At 37.4% G+C, this 23,011-nt stretch overlaps 3 protein-coding genes across 3 annotated transcripts; all 3 read right to left on the bottom strand.

Moving 5' to 3' along the window:
- Nucleotides 1-7,994: 7,994 nt before the first annotated feature.
- LOC127648141 (leucine-rich repeat-containing protein 3-like) lies at nt 7,995-10,247 on the bottom strand. The gene is given in 3 exon segments (XM_052132734.1): nt 7,995-8,497; nt 8,500-8,630; nt 10,237-10,247. Coding segments are annotated over 3 exon segments (645 nt in total).
- A 650-nt stretch (nt 10,248-10,897) lies between these two features.
- On the bottom strand, nt 10,898-12,637 carry LOC127647740 (uncharacterized). Its single transcript, XM_052132184.1, has 2 exons — nt 12,501-12,637; nt 10,898-12,104 (listed from the first exon to the last, which is right to left on the bottom strand). The coding sequence occupies exon 2, from the start codon at nt 12,069-12,071 to the stop codon at nt 11,184-11,186; it is 888 nt and encodes a 295-aa protein (XP_051988144.1). The 5' UTR covers nt 12,072-12,104; nt 12,501-12,637; the 3' UTR covers nt 10,898-11,183.
- An 8,429-nt stretch (nt 12,638-21,066) lies between these two features.
- Nucleotides 21,067-21,843, bottom strand: LOC127648142 (leucine-rich repeat-containing protein 3-like). The gene has a single exon (XM_052132735.1). The coding sequence runs from the start codon at nt 21,841-21,843 to the stop codon at nt 21,067-21,069; it is 777 nt and encodes a 258-aa protein (XP_051988695.1).
- Nucleotides 21,844-23,011: the final 1,168 nt, after the last annotated feature.

Below are 23,011 nucleotides of genomic sequence, written 5' to 3' on the forward strand. Positions count from 1 at the left end.
GACCACACACTTACTGTAACATCAGGTGCATCTACTTCTCTATTAGAATGTGAAAGTTTGGATTAAAGAACAAAAATGAAACCACATCCCAGAATTCATATGATTTAAAGGTGGTTGGGTTTTTTTTTATTTTTGCATGCATAGCAGAATGTGATATAGCTGCCACACGTTCATACACTAAGACAAAATTAAGCTCATATAATTGTTCTAAACTGAACAACCAAACTGTTTCTTTTAATCTTATTGCATTTGTTTTTTCAAACCTTTGCAGTACACAGTATCAAGACATTTTGTCCTGTTGTCGCATATAATACGTTTTTATTTACAATAAGTTTCATACATTTCTCAAAAAATCAGGAAGAAACTACAGTCAGAAAAAAAGTTTCTTTTCTAAAAAAAAGAAAGAAAAGAAAGAAATGTGGAACAGAGAGTCTGATCATATGCTGAACACAAACAATTTTTTTTATGGAATTTCCCAATCAGAAATGGCACAATAGTGCTCTTTAGTTTGTAACTCTGAAAGACTGTAAAAAAAACCAACAAAAAAAAACAGTAATTTTCTGGCAGCTGGATTTTGGTCCAATCAAAATATGCCATTACTAATATTTATTTTAATTAACTACAACTCAAAATATGAAGTTATGCATACTTAAAAAATATATGTTTTTGAAATCATGAATATGCTTTGTATAAACTAAAATTTTTTAAGCCATGTTAATGTAATAATTAAAATATATACTTTTAGGTCACTTGAAATGTGTTAGTAGTATTACTTAAAAATGTTTTGCAACTGCCTTTTTCTTTTTAAGTTTCCTTAACTTAAAGCTACACATTATGTCACTTTTTGTTTGTTAAAAAATAACAAAATGTTATTATCTTCCAAACCATGTCTTTACCCAAATATACTTAAACCTGTATTAATGATTTATATAATAAATATTCTAGAGCTTTCGGGATGTGATGACGTCATATCTGTACACAGAGAAAATAAGCTCCGGCTTATTTGAGAAAAATTGACTATGAATCATTAAAAATGGCAAACCACCAGGGAATCAGCATTTGTAAAAACAAAGAAACCCTGAACAGAGTAGAGTCTACAAACAAAAAGGGAAAGCGACAGAGTCTGTAATAAAATCTGAATCAACATTGGTTTTGCTTTTCACAGGTGGCGACAAGATCTGAAATGATTTAAAAGCCCAGAGATGGCTTATTTTATTGATATGGTTTATGTACAGTTGTGTAGTCACACACACACTCACACACGTCTGAAATGCAATAATTATACTGTAACTGTTCAGAACTTTTCCCTTGCTAGCACACATGTATATTTCTCTTTATAATGGCAATGATTTAAATAAATAATTTAGTCCTAGGTTTGACAAGGACATGTGAGTCTTGAAATGATGTTGACCACTGGTTGGCAACCATGACAATCTATAAATTATTTACTACCATGGTCTATTTGGTCAGAATATCCTGCAGTTATAAAAATGTTACAACGTTTGTCCTAAACAGACTAGCAATCGTTATGTCTAATGTTAGCTGAACATAGCCTAACTTTTGTAAGGCATTTATTTCAAAACATCAATGTTTCCAATAAGTCAAAACATCAGCAAAAGATATGGCACTTACCTGCTCAGATGACATGTTTTCGGATATCCGCCTTTATTTGTCAATTCAGCTTATGAGATGTCCTGTATTCACGTGTACACAGATGCCTCAAACCACATTCATCCACACAGAGCCGAAGCGCAACCAAAACAATGTTCTTCCACAAGATGCATGCAGTTTTATTTTTTAACCGCTAGAGGGCCAAAAGTTATATAGTGTAGCTTTAAATGTTACGATTTTGCTACTTAAACATAAAGTAATATATTTTAAAAAAAACAAGCAAACTGCATGTTGTAAACATATTTAATAAAAGGCAAGGTTCAATTATTGACAAAACATGAAGCACAACACTGAAAGAAAAAACACATTTGACAGCGACAGGATAAATTGCCTACAGCTCCATTAGTGTTGTACATCCTTCAACATTAAAACCTTATAAAGCCACCTGTCTTTAAAACTCTTTTGGGTAACTCAGGTCCAATGCATAATTCCGTACAAACGTAAAAATACATTTGAAAAGCCTGGGCAGGTTGGTGATGACTTTACTTTCAAGAACAATGATATTTCTGACCAGATTGCAGTGAACTGCATCCTCTGTGAGTTCTCTGACTGCTGTTAACAGGGCAACTGGTGAATATACATCATTTGGCTCTTCTGAATCTTCAGCCCTGAAATGCAGAAATAGGAAAAACAGAGAAACATTTATTAAAATCTGTTTCAAAATACACACTTATATAAAACTATTTCACACAAACATTTTAATTATTTAATTTTTTTATGTAAATTACCTTCTATAAAAGGATCGTTCCCCCAAAATGAAAATTCTTTCATCATTTACTCACCATCATGCCATCCCAGATGTGAATGACTTACTTTCTTCTGCAGAAAACAAATTAAGATTTTAGAAAAAAATCTCAGCTCTGTAGGTCCATATAATGCAAGTTTATGGTGACCAGAACTTTGAAGCTCCAAAAAGCACAAACAGGCAGAATAAAAGTAATCCATATGAAGCAGCTTTTTGGCAGACAGCTTTTATCCAAAGCTGACTTAAGTGTCCCTGCACTTATTACAGGGACAATCTGGAGTTAAGTGCCTTGCTCAAGCACACAATGGTGGTGGCCGTGGGGATTGAACCAGCAACCTACTGATTAACAGTTATGTGCTTTAGCCCACTACACCACCACCACTCCACACAATACAAATGTCCACTTTCACTTTCAGATGTGAACCTGAAACTAAACAGGCTTTCAGATATAAATGTGAAAGTGGAGATTTATAGTAATAAAGGACTTAAATATTGGTTGGTTTCCCACCCACACTAATTATATCACTTCAGAAGACATGGATTTAACAACTGCTAAATATGGATTACTTTTGTGCTATTCTTAACTGCTTTTGGAGAGTCAAAGCTCTGACACCAATTCACTTGCATTGTATGGCGTTACAGAGCTGAACTACTCTTTTAAATATTTGTTTGTGATCTGCAGATGAAAGTCATACACATCTGAGATCGCATGAGGGAAAGTAAATAATGAGAGAATTTTTATTTTTGGGTGAGGTATTCCTTTAATTTAAAAACATTTTTAAATTATTTAGAAATGTGTGAATAAAGTAATTTACCCTGTATGTTTTGGAGAATCTTGAGATGTCAGAATTTGTAGAACATCTAAGAAATGAGAAATGTTTTCTGTTTTCTGCACACACAGATTCTGTCTGGGCTTATAAACATAAACATATTCTAACATAACATGTGAATACAACTTTTCAGTACACACCTTTTAAGGGATAGTTCACCCAAATATTAAAATTCTCTCATTTTCTCCATCCCAGATGTGTATGACTTTCAAACAAACTCAAAGATTTTTAGAAGAATATCTCAGCTCTGTAATTGAATTCAATGCAAGCGAATGAGGACCTAAACTTAAGCTCCATAAAGCACATAAAGACAACTTAAAAAGTAATCCATACAACTCCAGAAGTTAAAGCTATATCTTTAAAGCGATCTAGTTTTTATTGTAAGTGAGAACAGACCAAAATATAATAAATGTTTTGGTATAAATCTCCTTGACGATCATGATTTCAAGCTTGATTACACTTCCTATAGTGCCATCTAGTGTTGTACAAATGCATTAAGCACCAGGAAGTGTAATTGAGCTTGAAATCACAGTTGTGCTTAGAGATTGCAATGGCAAGATGTACAGTGAAAAGGGGGTATTATTTGTATCTGTTCTCACACAAAACCAACTGGATCACCTCAGAAGACATTGATTAAACCACTCGAGTCGAATTAATTACTTTTATCAACCATCATTCACTTGAATTATATGGACCTACAGAGCTGAAATATTCTTTTAAAACTATTAATTTGTGTTCATTAGAAGAAAGAAAGTCATACACATCTGAGAGAAATTATGAGAGAATTTTCATTTTTGGGTGAACTAATCTATACAAATCCGGTGGTTAAATATATATCTTCTGAAGCGATAGTTAATAAAATAACTTAAATATTGATCTGTTTCACCACACCCATCATATCACTTCTGAACAAATGGATTTAACCACAGGAGTCTTATGGATTACTTTTATACTGCCTTTATGGTCTTTTTGGAGTTTTACAATTTTGGTATCCTTTCACTTGCATCGTGAGGACCAACAGAGCTTAAATATTCTCATAAAAATCTTGTGTACAGGAGAGAAACTCATACACATCTGGGATGACATGAGGATCAGTAAATGAGAGAGGTTTTATTTTTGAGTGAACTATCCAGTTAAGTTTGGGACAGGCTCAATTTACTGTGTAAAATCAAGGTCTGTTGAACCTCAGAGCAATTTTAATCAACTAAGACCATAATACCTTTAAGTAACGAATCAAGAGAATCTCAGCAATTTCCCCAGAAGTCTTTTCCAACTTCAATGACTTCTGACAAGATATAAAGTCATCAGCGAAGACTGTGCTGATCAAGTTTTGCATTCGTGTGTTTGGTCGATTCTGGTTTGTAAAGCGCTACTCAGCAAACACCTGAAACAGAGAGATAAGAAAGGCTAGTTACATTCAGAATGGATTGAAAGACATCCCTACAAATTATCCATTTAGATCAAATAAAGAAATATGTCTATTTTACAGTAAACACACACATATACACACACACACACTTGTTACAACAAAATACATCCACCTTGTTCAAACTAGGGTGTGAAACTAGTCCAAACATGTCCTTTAAGCTCTCAATATTCTTTAGAATAGGGAGAAAAATGAATAGCATATAAGTCTACAAGTTAAATTACACAAGAGTAACCTTAAAAAAAATGTAATTTAATTTAAAGAATCACAGGCTAACTCCACTAAACAAAAATTCCTCAATGTTAAAATACTTGTAAAATGTAGAAATTGTATCTCTGTCGATACACCGAGGAGCTGCTTAAGTTAAGCATGCACTGCATCATTTAAATACTATCCTGTAGACGGATAACACTTATTAGATAGCTGTTAAACTAAGAGGTTACTTCAGTTACCTAAACCAACAACTTGCTGTAAGTCTCATTCCAACATTAAGTACTGTTTGGGATATTTATGTAAATGTAATATTTGTGGAGTCACGTGGCACCATGCGAGGGTTGGATGTGTGAATGTCGAGCTCTGCGCACTTTGCTAGTTTTAATACTTTTTATGTCATAAACCGGTGAGATTCGATACACTCTGATTCTTAACTGTTCTAGGAAGACAATATGTCAAAGAATTCGATATCCTCGGGCTCTGGAGACATTAAAAGACACTTACGTGCTCAAGCTATAGCCCCTGAGCAACAGGCCGAACACCCGGGGTACAATCTGGCCAGTGAGGTGAAAGAGATTCAGCATCAACTGCTGAACATGTCGGCAATTCTGATGAAGGTCATTGCTGACATGGAAGAAATTGCTGTAATAAATCGATTGATCACTGCCACGAAGATGAAATTCACTAAGTTGGTTACAAGAATGGTGGGTGTTGAGAAACGGATCAATTATCTGGAGTGATCGGAGAGGGAATTAGCTGCTAATCCGCTAGCGTCCGAGACAAACTTGGAGCGCATCTGGGAAAAGTTGAAAGATCTTGACAATCCTAACTGGCGAAACAACGTCCGAGTTATTGGAATCCTGAGGACGAAGAAGGCAGAGATATGGCGAAATTCCAAGACTGGCTCTTCCCAAGGAAAGGTCTTATTTTCCTGATCTTATTTTTTTAGAGTGTAAATCTATAGGATCTTGTGGTCTTTGAGACGTGGTCTGTGAAATTTGTTATCGATGGTTTCCATAGACTGTTTTGGAAGACATTATAGTACTGTAATCCAGTGTAATGTGCCTCACCATATTGACTGCTCTAGGTCTATTTCACATTTTGTTTTGTATGTTTCAGAGAGTCTTGGAGCTGGATGCTGTGGCAATTAAGCACATATATATTTACATTGATGAGGCTGGCTTCAACCTAGCCAAAAGAAGGGGATGGGGATGTAACATTATTGTCCACCGTGCCATTATGAATGTCCCTGGACATCGTGGAAGGAATATCACCCTGTGCACAGCAGTTAGTCAGCAAGGCATCTTCCATCACAATGCCAACTTTGGTCCCTACAACACCTCCCTTCTCATCACATTCCTGGACACAACACGGCATCCTCATTCCAGCAGAGCAGAGTGGTGGACCAGAGCAGCCCAGGTATGCTGTCATCTGGGACAACGTCAGTTTCCACTGGACTGCTCTGGTCCACAACTGGTTCATCCACCACCCACAATTTATTGTTCTATGCCTCACACCATATTTCCCATTCCTAAACCCAACTGAAGAGTTTTTTGGCATGGCAATGGAAGGTGTATGACCGCCATCCCCTCGCACATATGCCTCTTCTCCAGGCAATGGAGGATGAATGTGGTTAAGTTTATAGTGGGGGCTTTCGGCAGCTGGATCCATCACTCCAGAAAATACTTTCCCTGCTGTTTAGCCAGGGAAAATATTGCTTGTGATGTAGATGAGGTGCTGTGGCCAGACCAAAGGCAGAATGGCAGATGGCAGAATGCAGCCTAATTTCTATTTTACATTTTGCATGTGTTTTTGTCTTTTTGCATTTAGAGTTTTGAAAGAAAGAGCAACTTTATTTTTTATTTTTGTACAGAAAACCTTTATCTTACTGAATGTTTTTCCTGGTTTTCTCCTGTTGGGTATGGGAAGTGTTAAAAAATAATGCATTTTGGAAATAAATGGCAACATTTTTGTTACTGTATTGCATTTGTATGTGTTTATTTATGTATATTTGAATAGGTATACATTACTGTAACAATCTTTTACAACCAGCTACAGTGCAACACTGACAATACAAAAGACATAAAGCTACTGATGGGATATTCATAATTGTGTTTTATGTTGAGCACATCAGTGTGTTGTTGTTGTTTGGTAGACAGATCTTTTTATATGATGCATGTATGTCATTTTGATGCAAAACATTTTGGAAAGTGATAAATCAGATTTGAATGCAGTGTTTGCTTTTGCTAGAGATTTGTAGAGGTTTGCGTTTTGGAACAATGGGCCAAAGATTCAGCAAACGTGTAAACAATTGGGGAAAAGCTGTAAAAGTCTGTGGATACTAAAGATGCAAACAAATTGTTACACAAGTACAACACGTTGTACCTCTTACTGTAATAGTTCTTATGTTATTTGTTAATATATTTTTTTCCATGTTTTTGATGTTTCAATGAGCAATTGTTTGACAGTAGTGCATATATTTGCATGATGACAATCCCTTGAACAGTAATACAAAAGCACCATGCCAATAAAGCAAAAAGGTTTTCAGCACCTTTAAAACACAGCCACCGTTAAAAGGGATTTACACAGACTATAGCACAATGAAGTCATGTGACATATCCAAGTTTCTATACACTTAAATTAGTGAATTCAACAAGGGCCCAAATAAATTAAACTACATTTTAAAGGAAAGCTTTTTATTATTTTGCTATTAGTGTCAAGTGTGGCATTAATAATTATGTCACATGTAATAATGTAATTAATGTAATAATATTGATCACAGTCAAAAAGTATGACAAGAGCCAGGGCTGTAGCTAGTGGGGTGAAAGGTGGTAATGATTCTAGGGGCCCAAAGGTACAGTACAGTGGGCCCCACAAAAATTCTAAACTGTATGTTTTAATAGGAAAGGGGCCCAGAGCAATATACAGTCAGGGGCTCAGATTACCTTGCTATGGTCCTGACAAGAGCACAAAACATGAAAAATCTGGATTGTGATTGATTTGATGGTAAAAATTTTGAAAAGAATATACATAACTGTAATAACGGAGGGTATTGGCACTCCATTGGCAAAATACAGTAGGTTGTTCATATTTACGTTATAGCCAGGTTTTAAGAGTTAATGATTCCACCTTGCCTGCTGGGGAGAGATTTTAGATACTCAAGGTGGCATATGGCTTCTTCTTGGTTGTGTCTGACATAGTAAACCATGTATGATATAACCATTATAAACCAGCCAAACATTGTTATCAGCATAGCCACGTCAGTGGTCCTCCTGAGTGCTGCACAGAAGTCGAGATCAGCCGCCACTAAGATGAATGGCATACCTTGTGCCCCAAGCTCTTCTGGCTCAGAATTGTTGCAAACCACCTCAGCGAGCGAGGATGGATCCAAGAGCTGCTGTGGCATAGCCAGTTGCAGACGGCAGTCACACAGCCAGGGGTTATGAGAGAGGTTAGTCTGGGCACTGAGGTCCCCCAACAACATGGGATCCAGGGTCTCTAGCTGGTTGGAGGAAAGATCTAGTCTGCTCAATGAGCCAGCCAAACCTAGGAATGCTCCAGGTTCCAGGTGAACCAGCCTATTGTGTGAAAGATCTAGCTCAAACAGCAGGGGAGATCAACAAAGGAATCAGATGGTATGGTAACCAGTAGGTTGTTATCCAGGTATAGATGTTGTGTAATGTTGGGAAGGCCACGTGCCCTCCGGTCGGCGTGCTGTTGCAACTCCCCCTCCTTGAGGCTGGATCTACCACCGCGCCATTTTTTCCACATGCAACCTGAGGGGCCCATGTGATGTATCTCGCCACTTACCTCCCCGTTGCTGGGCAGGTGTGGTCTCCGCAGGGTCTTTTCGCACTGAGGAGCCGAGCCAAAGACCCGGCGCTTTCAGCGGTTGGTTCAGTGTTGTGGCCGGCAGGACACAACGTCTTGTTCCCTCCATCAGGGAACTGAGGCTACGTCAGTAACCGAGACGTTACCCGTCTGTCACTCACTCAACGTTGTGTCGATGAGTTGACACTAGGGGTCCCCATGGAAAATGCCACAAGAGCTGAACCGAGTTACGCAGACTGGCGGTGCGAGACGGGCAAACCTCTGTGTGCCTCGTAGCCAGCGCAGCAAGCCGTCGCAGAACTATCCCCAACACACTGGCAGGCATGAAGCGGTCCCCTGCACCTAGGGGAATGGCTAACTGCTTAGATGTATAAGGACTGGCTGGCCCAGCCGGGGCCTTCTCTCTATTATTCTCTCCTGTAAAATGAACGAAATTGTTCGGCTGGGGGCCAAATATATGGTCCAAGCTTTAGGTGGAATACACACACGGTCTAACCGGTTAGGTGTGGAAGCACATCGTGTGGAATGGCGTCGTGGTAGATCCTACCCAAGGGGGGAGGAGTTACTACAAACATGGCAACCCAGGGCAGAGGGCCCTCTGTCCAAGGAAGACGCAGTTTACCGGTAGGGAAACCATTTTGCAGGATATACATCACACGGGGTTGCCAAAGGGGACAACCAGCACATGTGGAGCACTTACCTCAGTACGGGGGCCTAGTGACGCCCGTACCAGGGTGGCAGCGAGCCTCTCCGAAGACTCGACGGCCGCTAGGCTAGGGAGGAATAACGTCCAGGGTTCACACTTCCTGCGAACGCAACTGGGGAAAGAGCTCACGTCTTCGCCTCAAGGGAGGGGAAAGGCGCTATGCACAAGCGATACACCCGGCCAGCTGACCTGAACTTACCTGTTTGTGTCACCTGATAACACCCCGGACAAACTGGCTCAACCCTGAGGTTAAAGAACCTCGCAAAGGTGTTAGGTGTTGCCCAACCCAAGGTTCTACATATGTCTGCTAGAGAGGCGCCATGGGACAACGCCCACGAAGAACGTTGTATTATTTATACTCACGTGACATTGAACAGTTAAGAGGCGCATGCCTTGTGTTATTCAGTATGAAACCATGTGCCTGCGTGAACACAGCATCTTACATGCTGTTTTATAATTTCAGGTAAGCGATAATTGAAAATACACGCATGAATATTTGTGTAAGTGGTGCGCAAGTTAAATGCATTAGGTTACAGCTGTGGATCGCTGAGTATATGAATTTAAATCAGAAGAATTGTGTGATTTGTGAAGTGTTTTCACACTCAAATATGTCTTAGAATAGTTTCCTTGTTTTAGACTACAACAGCGCTGTGTTGAGTTTAATGTCTGGATTTTTGTGTTTGTCGGTGGTCAGGTGGGGTTAGTGTTTGTAGACATTTTTTTTTTAGTTAAATGTGATGACAATGTTAAAGAAAATTGCAGTGTTGCGTTATTCAGTTTGAAACCATGTGCCTGCATGAACACTGCATCTGACATGCTGCTCATGTTTAGTCATTTCAGTTTCAGTGTTTTGTGTTTTTGACAGCTGGTTGGTTTGCTTTAATGGAGGTGGTATCAGGGCACAGATGCACCAAGTCTTTGTCAGCATCAATGTTATTTTTCTGCCAGAACATTAAGATATTTTGTAAGAGTTTTTGAATCTGTGAGGTTTGAAGTGAATGTTGTCTTTGGGTCTATATTCTACCCAGTATTTTGGCTCTGTTATATAAGATGTAAGAAAAAATATGAGTAAAAAATGGCAACCTCTGTAGCAAGATTAATGTGCTTACATCACTGGGCCAAGATTCTAGACTTGTGCTCTTGGCACGTTGGAGCCATGGGGTGGTGCTATTTTGAACCTGCAATGCATATTTACACTGAACGTGTTCAGTTGCATAAAACAAAAAGCTAGACGGAGTACAGAGAATGTCAAGGACATGTTTTCTATGTGCCCCATTGTTGCTATTAAAACTATCAGTAATATCAAACCTTTTGCGTAATTGAAAAATGATTGTAGATGCAATTGTGTAGCCTATTAGTTGCTTAAAAATTAAGCTTTTATTTTATGCATATTCAAATGTAGGTCTGTAAATAATCACTGCATAGAAAAGGTATAAGACAGGCACACACACACACACACCAATGTTTATGTTCAAAGTTTTCTTTATTTCATAACACACACTAACATGAACACAAAGTTCAAATAAAATGTGTATGGTTGAGTGCATTAACACATCCACATCACAAAATGCTTTTTAAGAGTGTTTTTAAATCACAGATTAATCTTAAATTTCCAAAGAATTACAATTTACTTATTGTTTGAAAAGTTGAAATTTAAAGTATGATCAACATAATAGGCTTATGTAGTTCCCAGAAGGGAAATGATTAGACTCTTTAAAACAATGCCTAAATACCATAAAGGCAGAATCAATTTTCTGTTTTTCACTTGTATGCTAAGTACATTGGCCAGCCTTTGTTGCCCTCATTCAGATTCTTTTCAATAACGATGATGCCCTCCTTCTTATACACGTTCCAAGTGTCAGGATTGATCAGTAGAACCATGCTTTGGATCTGTGATTCACAACCTTCTTTCATGTGCCACACATATACTTTTGTTCCAGTTGTTCCTTTGTTAAGATTGACACTGAGCTTTTTGAACCCTTGAGCCTGAAGGTTTGCCACCTCCTGGAGGGTGGTGGAGGCATTAAGAGCAGTGAGAGCTTTACTCTTATCAGTTGAGCGCCGATACCAGAGGAAAATGTAGTCTCCACCAGCAGCACGGTTGGTGTCTTCATCCACACGAGTGTAGCCCAGCTCAAATAGTTGCTTGTCAGCATGAAAGTCAGCAGATGCGGTGATATCACAGATGTAGCTTGGCTTCTCTCTCTTCACCCACAGGTAGATATAGAGGCCTCCTGCATTACGGTTCAGATCACAGCCCAATCTCTCCCAACCATTTGCCAAAAGAGCGGGTTCTTGTTTTGCATCTTTACTTACCTCCAGGCTCACGATGGGAATGTCAAATTCAGTGCTGCCATGAAAGTACCACAGAAAGATGTGATCTCCACCAACTCCTGCATTCAGATCCCTGTTGATCAGCTCATAGCCAGCTTCAGCCAGGCCACTTTTCATATCGTTGGTGAAGGAAAACTGGATCCTGGTCACAGGTTTCATGCCGCACTCTTTCTTGAACCAAAGAAAGACCTGGTTTTTACCGGCACCTTCATTGAGGTCAACATTAAGGAGCTGAAATCCTTGAGCTCCTAGAATTTCCTCCTCGTCCTCATTGGTGGAGACATGGAGCTTTGTTATTGGCTGTGCATCTGCCATTTTGGTTTTGTTTAGAGAAAGTACTGTTCAATTCTGCATAAAAATAATAAAGAGAAAGCTTTTAACATAATTGCAATGCTATATAAATTCTGTATTTGACGTTAAATGCTTTTGGAAAGTTGACATGCCCTGTGGTGTGACATGCTATACTCATATGGCATGCTATACTAAAACTATATTAAACAGCATTTTGCTAATGCTTTTTCCATTATTAGGCATGTAGTTTTGTATGATCTCATGTTAATTTAGAGACTACAGTACATTAGTTTGTCACACCACAGAACCATTAAAAACATTATTAGAATTGGTGAGCAGCTTGAGGATCAAAGATATATAGGCCTACTTTCCCATATACAGTATAGTTTTATACATTTTAACCTAACATATTGATAAAGAGAGAGATTTTCATGAAATAAATTATTACTTTACCAGTGAATGCAGAACGTCCCTTGCTGTGTGTTGTAGAAGCTGTTTGAATGACGATCTATCTTTGTTGGATTTATTCATTTAACTGCTTTTTAAAGGGTCCATAAGAGGTGTGGAAAAAGTGTTATCCAATCATTTTTGACCACACACTTACTGTAACATCAGGTGCATCTACTTCTCTGTTAGAATGTGAAAGTTTGGATTAAAGAACAAAAATGAAACCACATCCCAGAATTCATATGATTTAAAGGTGGTTGGGTTTTTTTTTTTTTTTTTTGCATGCATAGCAGAATGTGAAATAGCTGCCACACGTTCATACACTAAGACAAAATTAAGCTCATATAATTGTTCTAAACTGAACAACCAAACTGTTTCTTTTAATCTTATTGCATTTGTTTTTTCAAACCTTTGCAGTACACAGTATCAAGACATTTTGTCCTGTTGTCGCATATAATACGTTTTTATTTACAATAAGTTTCATACATTTCTCAAAAATCAGAAGAAACTACAGTCAGAAATTTTTTCAAAAATTTTGAATTAATGTTTAAAACATAAATGTAACTACTCTGAATTACACATCGATTAACTTAATTTGTACAGTAGTTCCATATTCAATAGGCAAGTTGAAAAAATAAAAATTGGTTAAAAAAAAGAAAGAAAGAAAGAAATGTGGAACAGAGAGTCTGATCATATGCTGAACACAAACAATTTTTTTTATGGAATTTCCCAATCAGAAATGGCACAATAGTGCTCTTTAGTTTGTAACTCTGAAAGACTGTAAAAAAAACAACAAAAAAAACAGTAATTTTCTGGCAGCTGGATTTTGGTCCAATCAAAATATGCCATTACTAATATTTATTTTAGTTAACTACAACTCAAAATATAAAGTTATGCATACTTAAAAAATATATGTTTTTGAAATCATGAATATGCTTTGTATAAACTAAATTTTTTAAGCCATGTTAATGTAATAATTAAAATATATACTTTTAGGTCACTTGAAATGTGTTAGTAGTATTACTTAAAAATGTTTTGCAACTGCCTTTTTCTTTTTAAGTTTCCTTAACTTAAAGCTACACATTATGTCACTTTTTGTTTGTTAAAAAAATAACAAAATGTTATTATCTTCCAAACCATGTCTTTACCCAAATATACTTAAACCTGTATTAATGATTTATATAATAAATATTCTAGAGCTTTCGAGATGTGATGACGTCATATCTGTACACAGAGAAAATAAGCTCCGGCTTATTTGAGAAAAATTGACTATGAATCATTAAAAATGGCAAACCACCAGGGAATCAGCATTTGTAAAAACAAAGAAACCCTGAACAGAGTAGAGTCTACAAACAAAAAGGGAAAGCGACAGAGTCTGTAATAAAATCTGAATCAACATTGGTTTTGCTTTTCACAGGTGGCGACAACTAAGATCTGAAATGATTTAAAAGCCCAGAGATGGCTTATTTTATTGATATGGTTTATGTACAGTTGTGTAGTCACACACACACTCACACACGTCTGAAATGCAATAATTATACTGTAACTGTTCAGAACTTTTCCCTTGCTAGCACACATGTATATTTCTCTTTATAATGGCAATGATTTAAATAAATAAATAAATAAAGTCTAGGCTTGACAAGGACATGTGAGTCTTGAAATGATGTTGACCACTGGTTGGTAACAATGACAATCTATAAATTATTTACTACCATGGTCTATTTGGTCAGAATATCCTGCAGTTATAAAAATGTTACAACGTTTGTCCTAAACAGACTAGCAATCGTTATGTCTAATGTTAGCGAACATAGCCTAACTTTTGTAAGGCATTTATTTCAAAACATCAATGTTTCCAATAAGTCAAAACATCAGCAAAAGATATACCTGCTCAGATGACATGTTTTCGGATATCCGCCTTTATTTGTCAATTCGAGCTTATGAGATGTCCTGTATTCACGTGTACACAGATGCCTCAAACCACATTCATCCACACAGAGCCGAGCGCAACCAAAACAATGTTCTTCCACAAGATGCATGCAGTTTTATTTTTTAACCGCTTGAGGGCCAAAAGTTATATAGTGTAGCTTTAAATGTTACGATTTTGCTACTTAAACATAAAGTAATATATTTTTTAAAAAAACAAGCAAACTGCATGTTGTAAACATATTTAATAAAAGGCAAGGTTCAATTATTGACAAAACATGAAGCACAACACTGAAAGAAAAAACACATTTGACAGCGACAGGATAAATTGCCTACAGCTCCATTAGTGTTGTACATCCTTCAACATTAAAACCTTATAAAGCCACCTGTCTTTAAAACTCTTTTGGGTAACTCAGGTCCAATGCATAATTCCGTACAAACGTAAAAATACATTTGAAAAGCCTGGGCAGGTTGGTGATGACTTTACTTTCAAGAACAATGATATTTCTGACCAGATTGCAGTGAACTGCATCCTCTGTGAGTTCTCTGACTGCTGTTAACAGGGCAACTGGTGAATATACATCATTTGGCTCTTCTGAATCTTCAGCCCTGAAATGCAGAAATAGGAAAAACAGAGAAACATTTATTAAAATCTGTTTCAAAATACACACTTATATAAAACTATTTCACACAAACATTTTAATTATTTACTTTTTTTTATGTAAATTACCTTCTATAAAAGGATCGTTCCACCCAAAATGAAAATTCTTTCATCATTTACTCACCATCATGCCATCCCAGATGTGAATGACTTACTTTCTTCTGCAGAACACAAATTAAGATTTTAGAAAAAAATCTCAGCTCTGTAGGTCCATATAATGCAAGTTTATGGTGACCAGAACTTTGAAGCTCCAAAAAGCACAAACAGGCAGAATAAAAGTAATCCATATGAATCTAGCTGTTAAATCCATATCTTCTGATACAATAAACAGCTCAACAGATCAATATTTAAGTCATTTTTTAATACATTTATGTATTTGGCAGACGCTTTTATCCAAAGCGACTTACAGTGCACTTATTACAGGGACAATCCCCCCGGAGAAATCTGGAGTTAAGTGCCTTGCTCAAGCACACAATGGTGGTGGCCGTGGGGATTGAACCAGCAACCTACTGATTAACAGTTATGTGCTTTAGCCCACTACACCACCACCACTCCACACAATACAAATGTCCACTTTCACTTTCAGATGTGAACCTGAAACTAAACAGGCTTTCAGATATAAATGTGAAAGTGGAGATTTATAGTAATAAAGGACTTAAATATTGGTTGGTTTCCCACCCACACTAATTATATCACTTCAGAAGACATGGATTTAACAACTGCTAAATATGGATTACTTTTGTGCTATTTTTAACTGCTTTTGGAGAGTCAAAGCTCTGACACCAATTCACTTGCATTGTATGGCGTTACAGAGCTGAACTACTCTTTTAAATATTTGTTTGTGATCTGCAGATGAAAGTCATACACATCTGAGATCGCATGAGGGAAAGTAAATAATGAGAGAATTTTTATTTTTGGGTGAGGTATTCCTTTAATTTAAAAACATTTTTAAATTATTTAGAAATGTGTGAATAAAGTAATTTACCCTGCATGTTTTGGAGAATCTTGAGATGTCAGAATTTGTAGAACATCTAAGAAATGAGAAATGTTTTCTGTTTTCTGCACACACAGATTCTGTCTGGGCTTATAAACATAAACATATTCTAACATAACATGTGAATACAACTTTTCAGTACACACCTTTTAAGGGATAGTTCACCCAAATATTAAAATTCTCTCATTTTCTCCATCCCAGATGTGTATGACTTTCAAACAAACTCAAAGATTTTTAGAAGAATATCTCAGCTCTGTAATTGAATTCAATGCAAGCGAATGAGGACCTAAACTTAAGCTCCATAAAGCACATAAAGACAACTTAAAAAGTAATCCATACAACTCCAGAAGTTAAAGCTATATCTTTAAAGCGATCTAGTTTTTATTGTAAGTGAGAACAGACCAAAATATAATAAATGTTTTGGTATAAATCTCCTTGACGATCATGATTTCAAGCTTGATTACACTTCCTATAGTGCCATCTAGTGTTGTACAAATGCATTAAGCACCAGGAAGTGTAATTGAGCTTGAAATCACAGTTGTGCTTAGAGATTGCAATGGCAAGATGTACAGTGAAAAGGGGGTATTATTTGTATCTGTTCTCACACAAAACCAACTGGATCACCTCAGAAGACATTGATTAAACCACTCGAGTCGAATTAATTACTTTTATCAACCATCATTCACTTGAATTATATGGACCTACAGAGCTGAAATATTCTTTTAAAACTATTAATTTGTGTTCATTAGAAGAAAGAAAGTCATACACATCTGAGAGAAATTATGAGAGAATTTTCATTTTTGGGTGAACTAATCTATACAAATCCGGTGGTTAAATATATATCTTCTGAAGCGATAGTTAATAAAATAACTTAAATATTGATCTGTTTCACCACACCCATCATATCACTTCTGAACAAATGGATTTAACCACAGGAGTCTTATGGATTACTTTTATACTGCCTTTATGGTCTTTTTGGAGTTTTACAATTTTGGTATCCTTTCACTTGCATCGTGAGGACCAACAGAGCTTAAATATTCTCCTAAAAATCTTGTGTACAGGAGAGAAACTCATACACATCTGGGATGACATGAGGATCAGTAAATGAGAGAGGTTTTATTTTTGAGTGAACTATCCAGTTAAGTTTGGGACAGGCTCAATTTACTGTGTAAAATCAAGGTCTGTTGAACCTCAGAGCAATTTTAATCAACTAAGACCATAATACCTTTAAGTAACGAATCAAGAGAATCTCAGCAATTTCCCCAGAAGTCTTTTCCAACTTCAATGACTTCTGACAAGATATAAAGTCATCAGCGAAGACTGTGCTGATCAAGTTTTGCATTCGTGTGTTTGGTCGATTCTGGTTTGTAAAGCGCTACTCAGCAAACACCTGAAACAGAGAGATAAGAAAGGCTAGTTACATTCAGAATGGATTGAAAGACATCCCTACAAATTATCCATTTAGATCAAATAAAGAAATATGTCTATTTTACAGTAAACACACACATACACACACACACACTTGTTACAACAAAATACATCCACCTTGTTCAAACTAGGGTGTGAAACTAGTCCAAACATGTCCTTTAAGCTCTCAATATTCTTTAGAATAGGGAGAAAAATGAATAGCATATAAGTCTACAAGTTAAATTACACAAGAGTAACCTTAAAAAAAAATTTAATTTAATTTAAAGAATCACTAACTCCACTAAACAAAAATTCCTCAATGTTAAAATACTTGTAAAATGTAGAAATTGTATCTCTGTCGATACACCGAGGAGCTGCTTAAGTTAAGCATGCACTGCATCATTTAAATACTATCCTGTAGACGGATAACACTTATTAGATAGCTGTTAAACTAAGAGGTTACTTCAGTTACCTAAACCAACAACTTGCTGTAAGTCTCATTCCAACATTAAGTACTGTTTGGGATATTTATGTAAATGTAATATTTGTGGAGTCACGTGGCACCATGCGAGGGTTGGATGTGTGAATGTCGAGCTCTGCGCACTTTGCTAGTTTTAATACTTTTTATGTCATAAACCGGTGAGATTCGATACACTCTGATTCTTAACTGTTCTAGGAAGACAATATGTCAAAGAATTCGATATCCTCGGGCTCTGGAGACATTAAAAGACACTTACGTGCTCAAGCTATAGCCCCTGAGCAACAGGCCGAACACCCGGGGTACAATCTGGCCAGTGAGGTGAAAGAGATTCAGCATCAACTGCTGAACATGTCGGCAATTCTGATGAAGGTCATTGCTGACATGGAAGATCTTGCTGTAATAAATCGATTGATCACTGCCACGAAGATGAAATTCACTAAGTTGGTTACAAGAATGGTGGGTGTTGAGAAACGGATCAATTATCTGGAGTGATCGGAGAGGGAATTAGCTGCTAATCCGCTAGCGTCCGAGACAAACTTGGAGCACATCTGGGAAAAGTTGAAAGATCTTGACAATCCTAACTGGCGAAACAACGTCCGAGTTATTGGAATCCTGAGGACGAAGAAGGCAGAGATATGGCGAAATTCCAAGACTGGCTCTTCCCAAGGAAAGGTCTTATTTTCCTGATATTTTAGAGTGTAAATCTATAGGATCTTGTGGTCTTTGAGACGTGGTCTGTGAAATTTGTTATCGATGGTTTCCATAGACTGTTTTGGAAGACATTATATTACTGTAATCCAGTGTAATGTGCCTCACCATATTGACTGCTCTAGGTCTATTTCACATTTTGTTTTGTATGTTTCAGAGAGTCTTGGAGCTGGATGCTGTGGCAATTAAGCACATATATATTTACATTGATGAGGCTGGCTTCAACCTAGCCAAAAGAAGGGGATGGGGATGTAACATTATTGTCCACCGTGCCATTATGAATGTCCCTGGACATCGTGGAAGGAATATCACCCTGTGCACAGCAGTTAGTCAGCAAGGCATCTTCCATCACAATGCCAACTTTGGTCCCTGCAACACCTCCCTTCTCATCACATTCCTGGACACAACACGGCATCCTCATTCCAGCAGAGCAGAGTGGTGGACCAGAGCAGCCCAGGTATGCTGTCATCTGGGACAACGTCAGTTTCCACTGGACTGCTCTGGTCCACAACTGGTTCATCCACCACCCACAATTTATTGTTCTATGCCTCACACCATATTTCCCATTCCTAAACCCAACTGAAGAGTTTTTTTGGCATGGCAATGGAAGGTGTATGACCGCCATCCCCTCAGCACATATGCCTCTTCTCCAGGCAATGGAGGATGAATGTGGTTAAGTTTATAGTGGGGGCTTTCGGCAGCTGGATCCATCACTCCAGAAAATACTTTCCCTGCTGTTTAGCCAGGGAAAATATTGCTTGTGATGTAGATGAGGTGCTGTGGCCAGACCAAAGGCGGAATGGCAGATGGCAGAATGCAGCCTAATTTCTATTTTACATTTTGCATGTGTTTTTGTCTTTTTGCATTTAGAGTTTTGAAAGAAAGAGCAACTTTAATTTTTATTTTTGTACAGAAAACCTTTATCTTACTGAATGTTTTTCCTCGTTTTCTCCTGTTGGGTATGGGAAGTGTTAAAAATAATGCATTTTGGAAATAAATGGCAACATTTTTGTTACTGTATTGCATCTGTGTGTGTTTATTTATGTATATTTGAATAGGTATACATTACTGTAACAATCTTTTACAACCAGCTACAGTGCAACACTGACAATACAAAAGACATAAAGCTACTGATGGGATATTCATAATTGTGTTTTATGTTGAGCACATCAGTGTGTTGTTGTTGTTGCTGTTTGGTAGACAGATCTTTTTATATGATGCATGTATGTCATTTTGATGCAAAACATTTTGGAAAGTGATAAATCAGTTTTGAATGCAGTGTTTGCTTTTGCTAGAGATTTGTAGAGGTTTGCGTTTTGGAACAATGGGCCAAAGATTCAGCAAACGTGTAAACAATTGGGGAAAAGCTGTAAAAGTCTGTGGATACTAAAGTTGCAAACAAATTGTTACACAAGTACAACACGTTGTACCTCTTACTGTAATAGTTCTTATATTATTTGTTAATATAATTTTTTCCATGTTTTTGATGTTTCAATGAGCAATTGTTTGACAGTAGTGCATATATTTGCATGATGACAATCCCTTGAACAGTAATACAAAAGCACCATGCCAATAAAGCAAAAAGGTTTTCAGCACCTTTAAAACACAGCCACCGTTAAAAGGGATTTACACAGACTATAGCACAATGAAGTCATGTGACATATCCAAGTTTCTATACACTTAAATTAGTGAATTCAACAAGGGCCCAAATAAATGAAACTACATTTTAAAGGAAAGTTTTTTATTATTTTGCTATTAGTGTCAAGTGTGGCATTAATAATAATGTCATACTTTTTACATATGTAATACCCTACCAGATCAGGGACAAAACATGTTTTGTTTCTCCATAATCTTTTTATTATTATTATTTATTAAACACTGACAGCTTAACAAACATTACAAAAGACAACGAAAAATAACATTTCCAAAGAAAACTACCCAAATACAGACATTTTGGCTGAAATAAGAAACTGCTGACATCACTGGGTAATTGGAGAGTGATATATTCAATGAGCATAATGTGTGTTGTACATTTATACATTGAAGAATTTGGGCTTTATTGATCACAGTCAAAAAGTATGACAAGAGCCAGGGCTGTAGCTAGTGGGGTGAAAGGTGGTAATGATTCTAGGGGCCCAAAGGTACAGTACAGTGGGCCCCACAAAAAATTCTAAACTGTATGTTTTAATAGGAAAGGGGCCCAGAGCAATATACAGTCAGGGGGCTCAGATTACCTTGCTATGGTCCTGACAAGAGCACAAAACATGAAAAATCTGGATTGTGATTGATTTGATGGTAAAAATTTTGAAAAGAATATACATAACTGTAATAACGGAGGGTATTGGCACTCCATTGGCAAAATACAGTAGGTTGTTCATATTTACGTTATAGCCAGGTTTTAAGAGTTAATGATTCCACCTTGCCTGTTGGGGAGAGATTTAAGATACTCAAGGTGGCATATGGCTTCTTCTTGGTTGTGTCTGACATAGTAAACCAAGTATGATATAACCATTATAAACCAGCCAAACATTGTTATCAGCATAGCCACGTCAGTGGTCCTCCTGAGTGCTGCACAGAAGTCGAGATCAGCCGCCACTAAGATGAATGGCATACCTTGTGCCCCAAGCTCTTCTGGCTCAGAATTGTTGCAAACCACCTCAGCGAGCGAGGATGGATCCAAGAGCAGCTGTGGCATAGACAGTTGCAGACGGCAGTCACACAGCCAGGGGTTATGAGAGAGGTTAGTCTGGGCACTGAGGTCCCCCAACACCATGGGATCCAGGGTCTCTAGCTGGTTGGAGGAAAGATCTAGTCTGCTCAATGAGCCAGCCAAACCTAGGAATGCTCCAGGTTCCAGGTGAACCAGCCTATTGTGTGAAAGATCTAGCTCAAACAGCAGGGGGAGTCCAACAAAGGAATCAGATGGTATGGTAACCAGTAGGTTGTTATCCAGGTATAGATGTTGTGTAATGTTGGGAAGGCCACGTGGCACGCCAATCAAGTGCATGTTGCTACAACGAACCACTAGCACACCATCAACATTCTCAGAGCAGAAACAACTATCTGGGCATCCATTTTCTGCTTGGTGGGACTTTGACTCTGACAGATCCAAGACATTGAGAAGGAGGGAAGTCATTGTCAGTCGCAGTGACAGAAAGGCAGCTGGCCACAGCATGATAGCTCTCAGACGTACCCTCCTATAGGAGGCTGATTCCCAAGAATACCAGGAAGAGGAAGATCACACAAGCTCAAGATGCTGGAGAAAAAAAAATAAAAAAAGGAAATGGAAAGAAAACAAGTCATTAGAACTGACACCCTGGTATCACTAAGGTTGCAGATCGTCAAGCTATTTTGAGGATAAATAGGCCCTTGTTAGGTTAATTACCATCAAGTAATTGCCGGTTTTGACACAGACTTGGAGCGTGGCAGTACTCTTCAGATGTAGTGGAACAAGGAAGAATATAAAAGAACAAGGAAACAGATTGGTCTGCATACCTTCGGATAATTCATATTTATTTTTTCCGGTTTTTGTCTTCGAAGCGGAATAACCAGTAAACCGTTTACTTGTTTTTCATCTAGAAAGTAATGAGGGAAATTGAGAAAACACTTTATTTTCTTTTTTCTTCATTTCATCTAATTTTATGCACTTCATTCAAGTGCATAAAATAAGTGTACGACTTGATTATTAGAGGTGGATGGATGTGACATTTCTACTGATTGGTCAATCTGCAATGTCATCTGTCCTTCTTCATTCCTTTTCTTAAGAATAAAAGCCTTGTCAAACGGGACATTGCAAGCGCTAAACCACCACAAGTTCATTGCTTAGCCGACATTGTGTTGAAGTTCTTACAGTTACAGTCAATGCGGTGCTCGCGTTGCAGTTTCATGTGCACTTGCCATGACTACTGTCAGAAAGGGATTGATTTTGCATGACATGTCTATATGGGGGAGTAGATTTGTGTCCTTATTTTTGTTAAACATAACAGAATGAGCCTTAAATTTTTAATGTCTAAAATAGTTTATTCATTTTTAGGATAAAACAACTAACCATGAACTGACTGAATAAAATGGCACCCTTATCTATTATTTAGTTGTATGTATCTCTTTAACATCTGGGCTATACGTCCTGCATAAAGACAAGATTTTACCTTCACTATATGCGTTCAACCATTACACAATAAAATATAATATTTTATGGACAGCAAATGTGTTTAAAACCTAATGGCAATTAAATACAATAATGGTAGTGCATAAGGCTCTTCTAGCCACAATTTGATTAGGGTTTTTAATATTGCATAATTTTAACAGCCGGCCTTATTAAGGCCTATACCACATGTGAGTGC

The sequence above is a fragment of the Xyrauchen texanus genome, chromosome 8 (genome assembly GCF_025860055.1).
Source record: "Xyrauchen texanus isolate HMW12.3.18 chromosome 8, RBS_HiC_50CHRs, whole genome shotgun sequence".
Classification (NCBI taxonomy): domain Eukaryota; kingdom Metazoa; phylum Chordata; class Actinopteri; order Cypriniformes; family Catostomidae; genus Xyrauchen; species Xyrauchen texanus.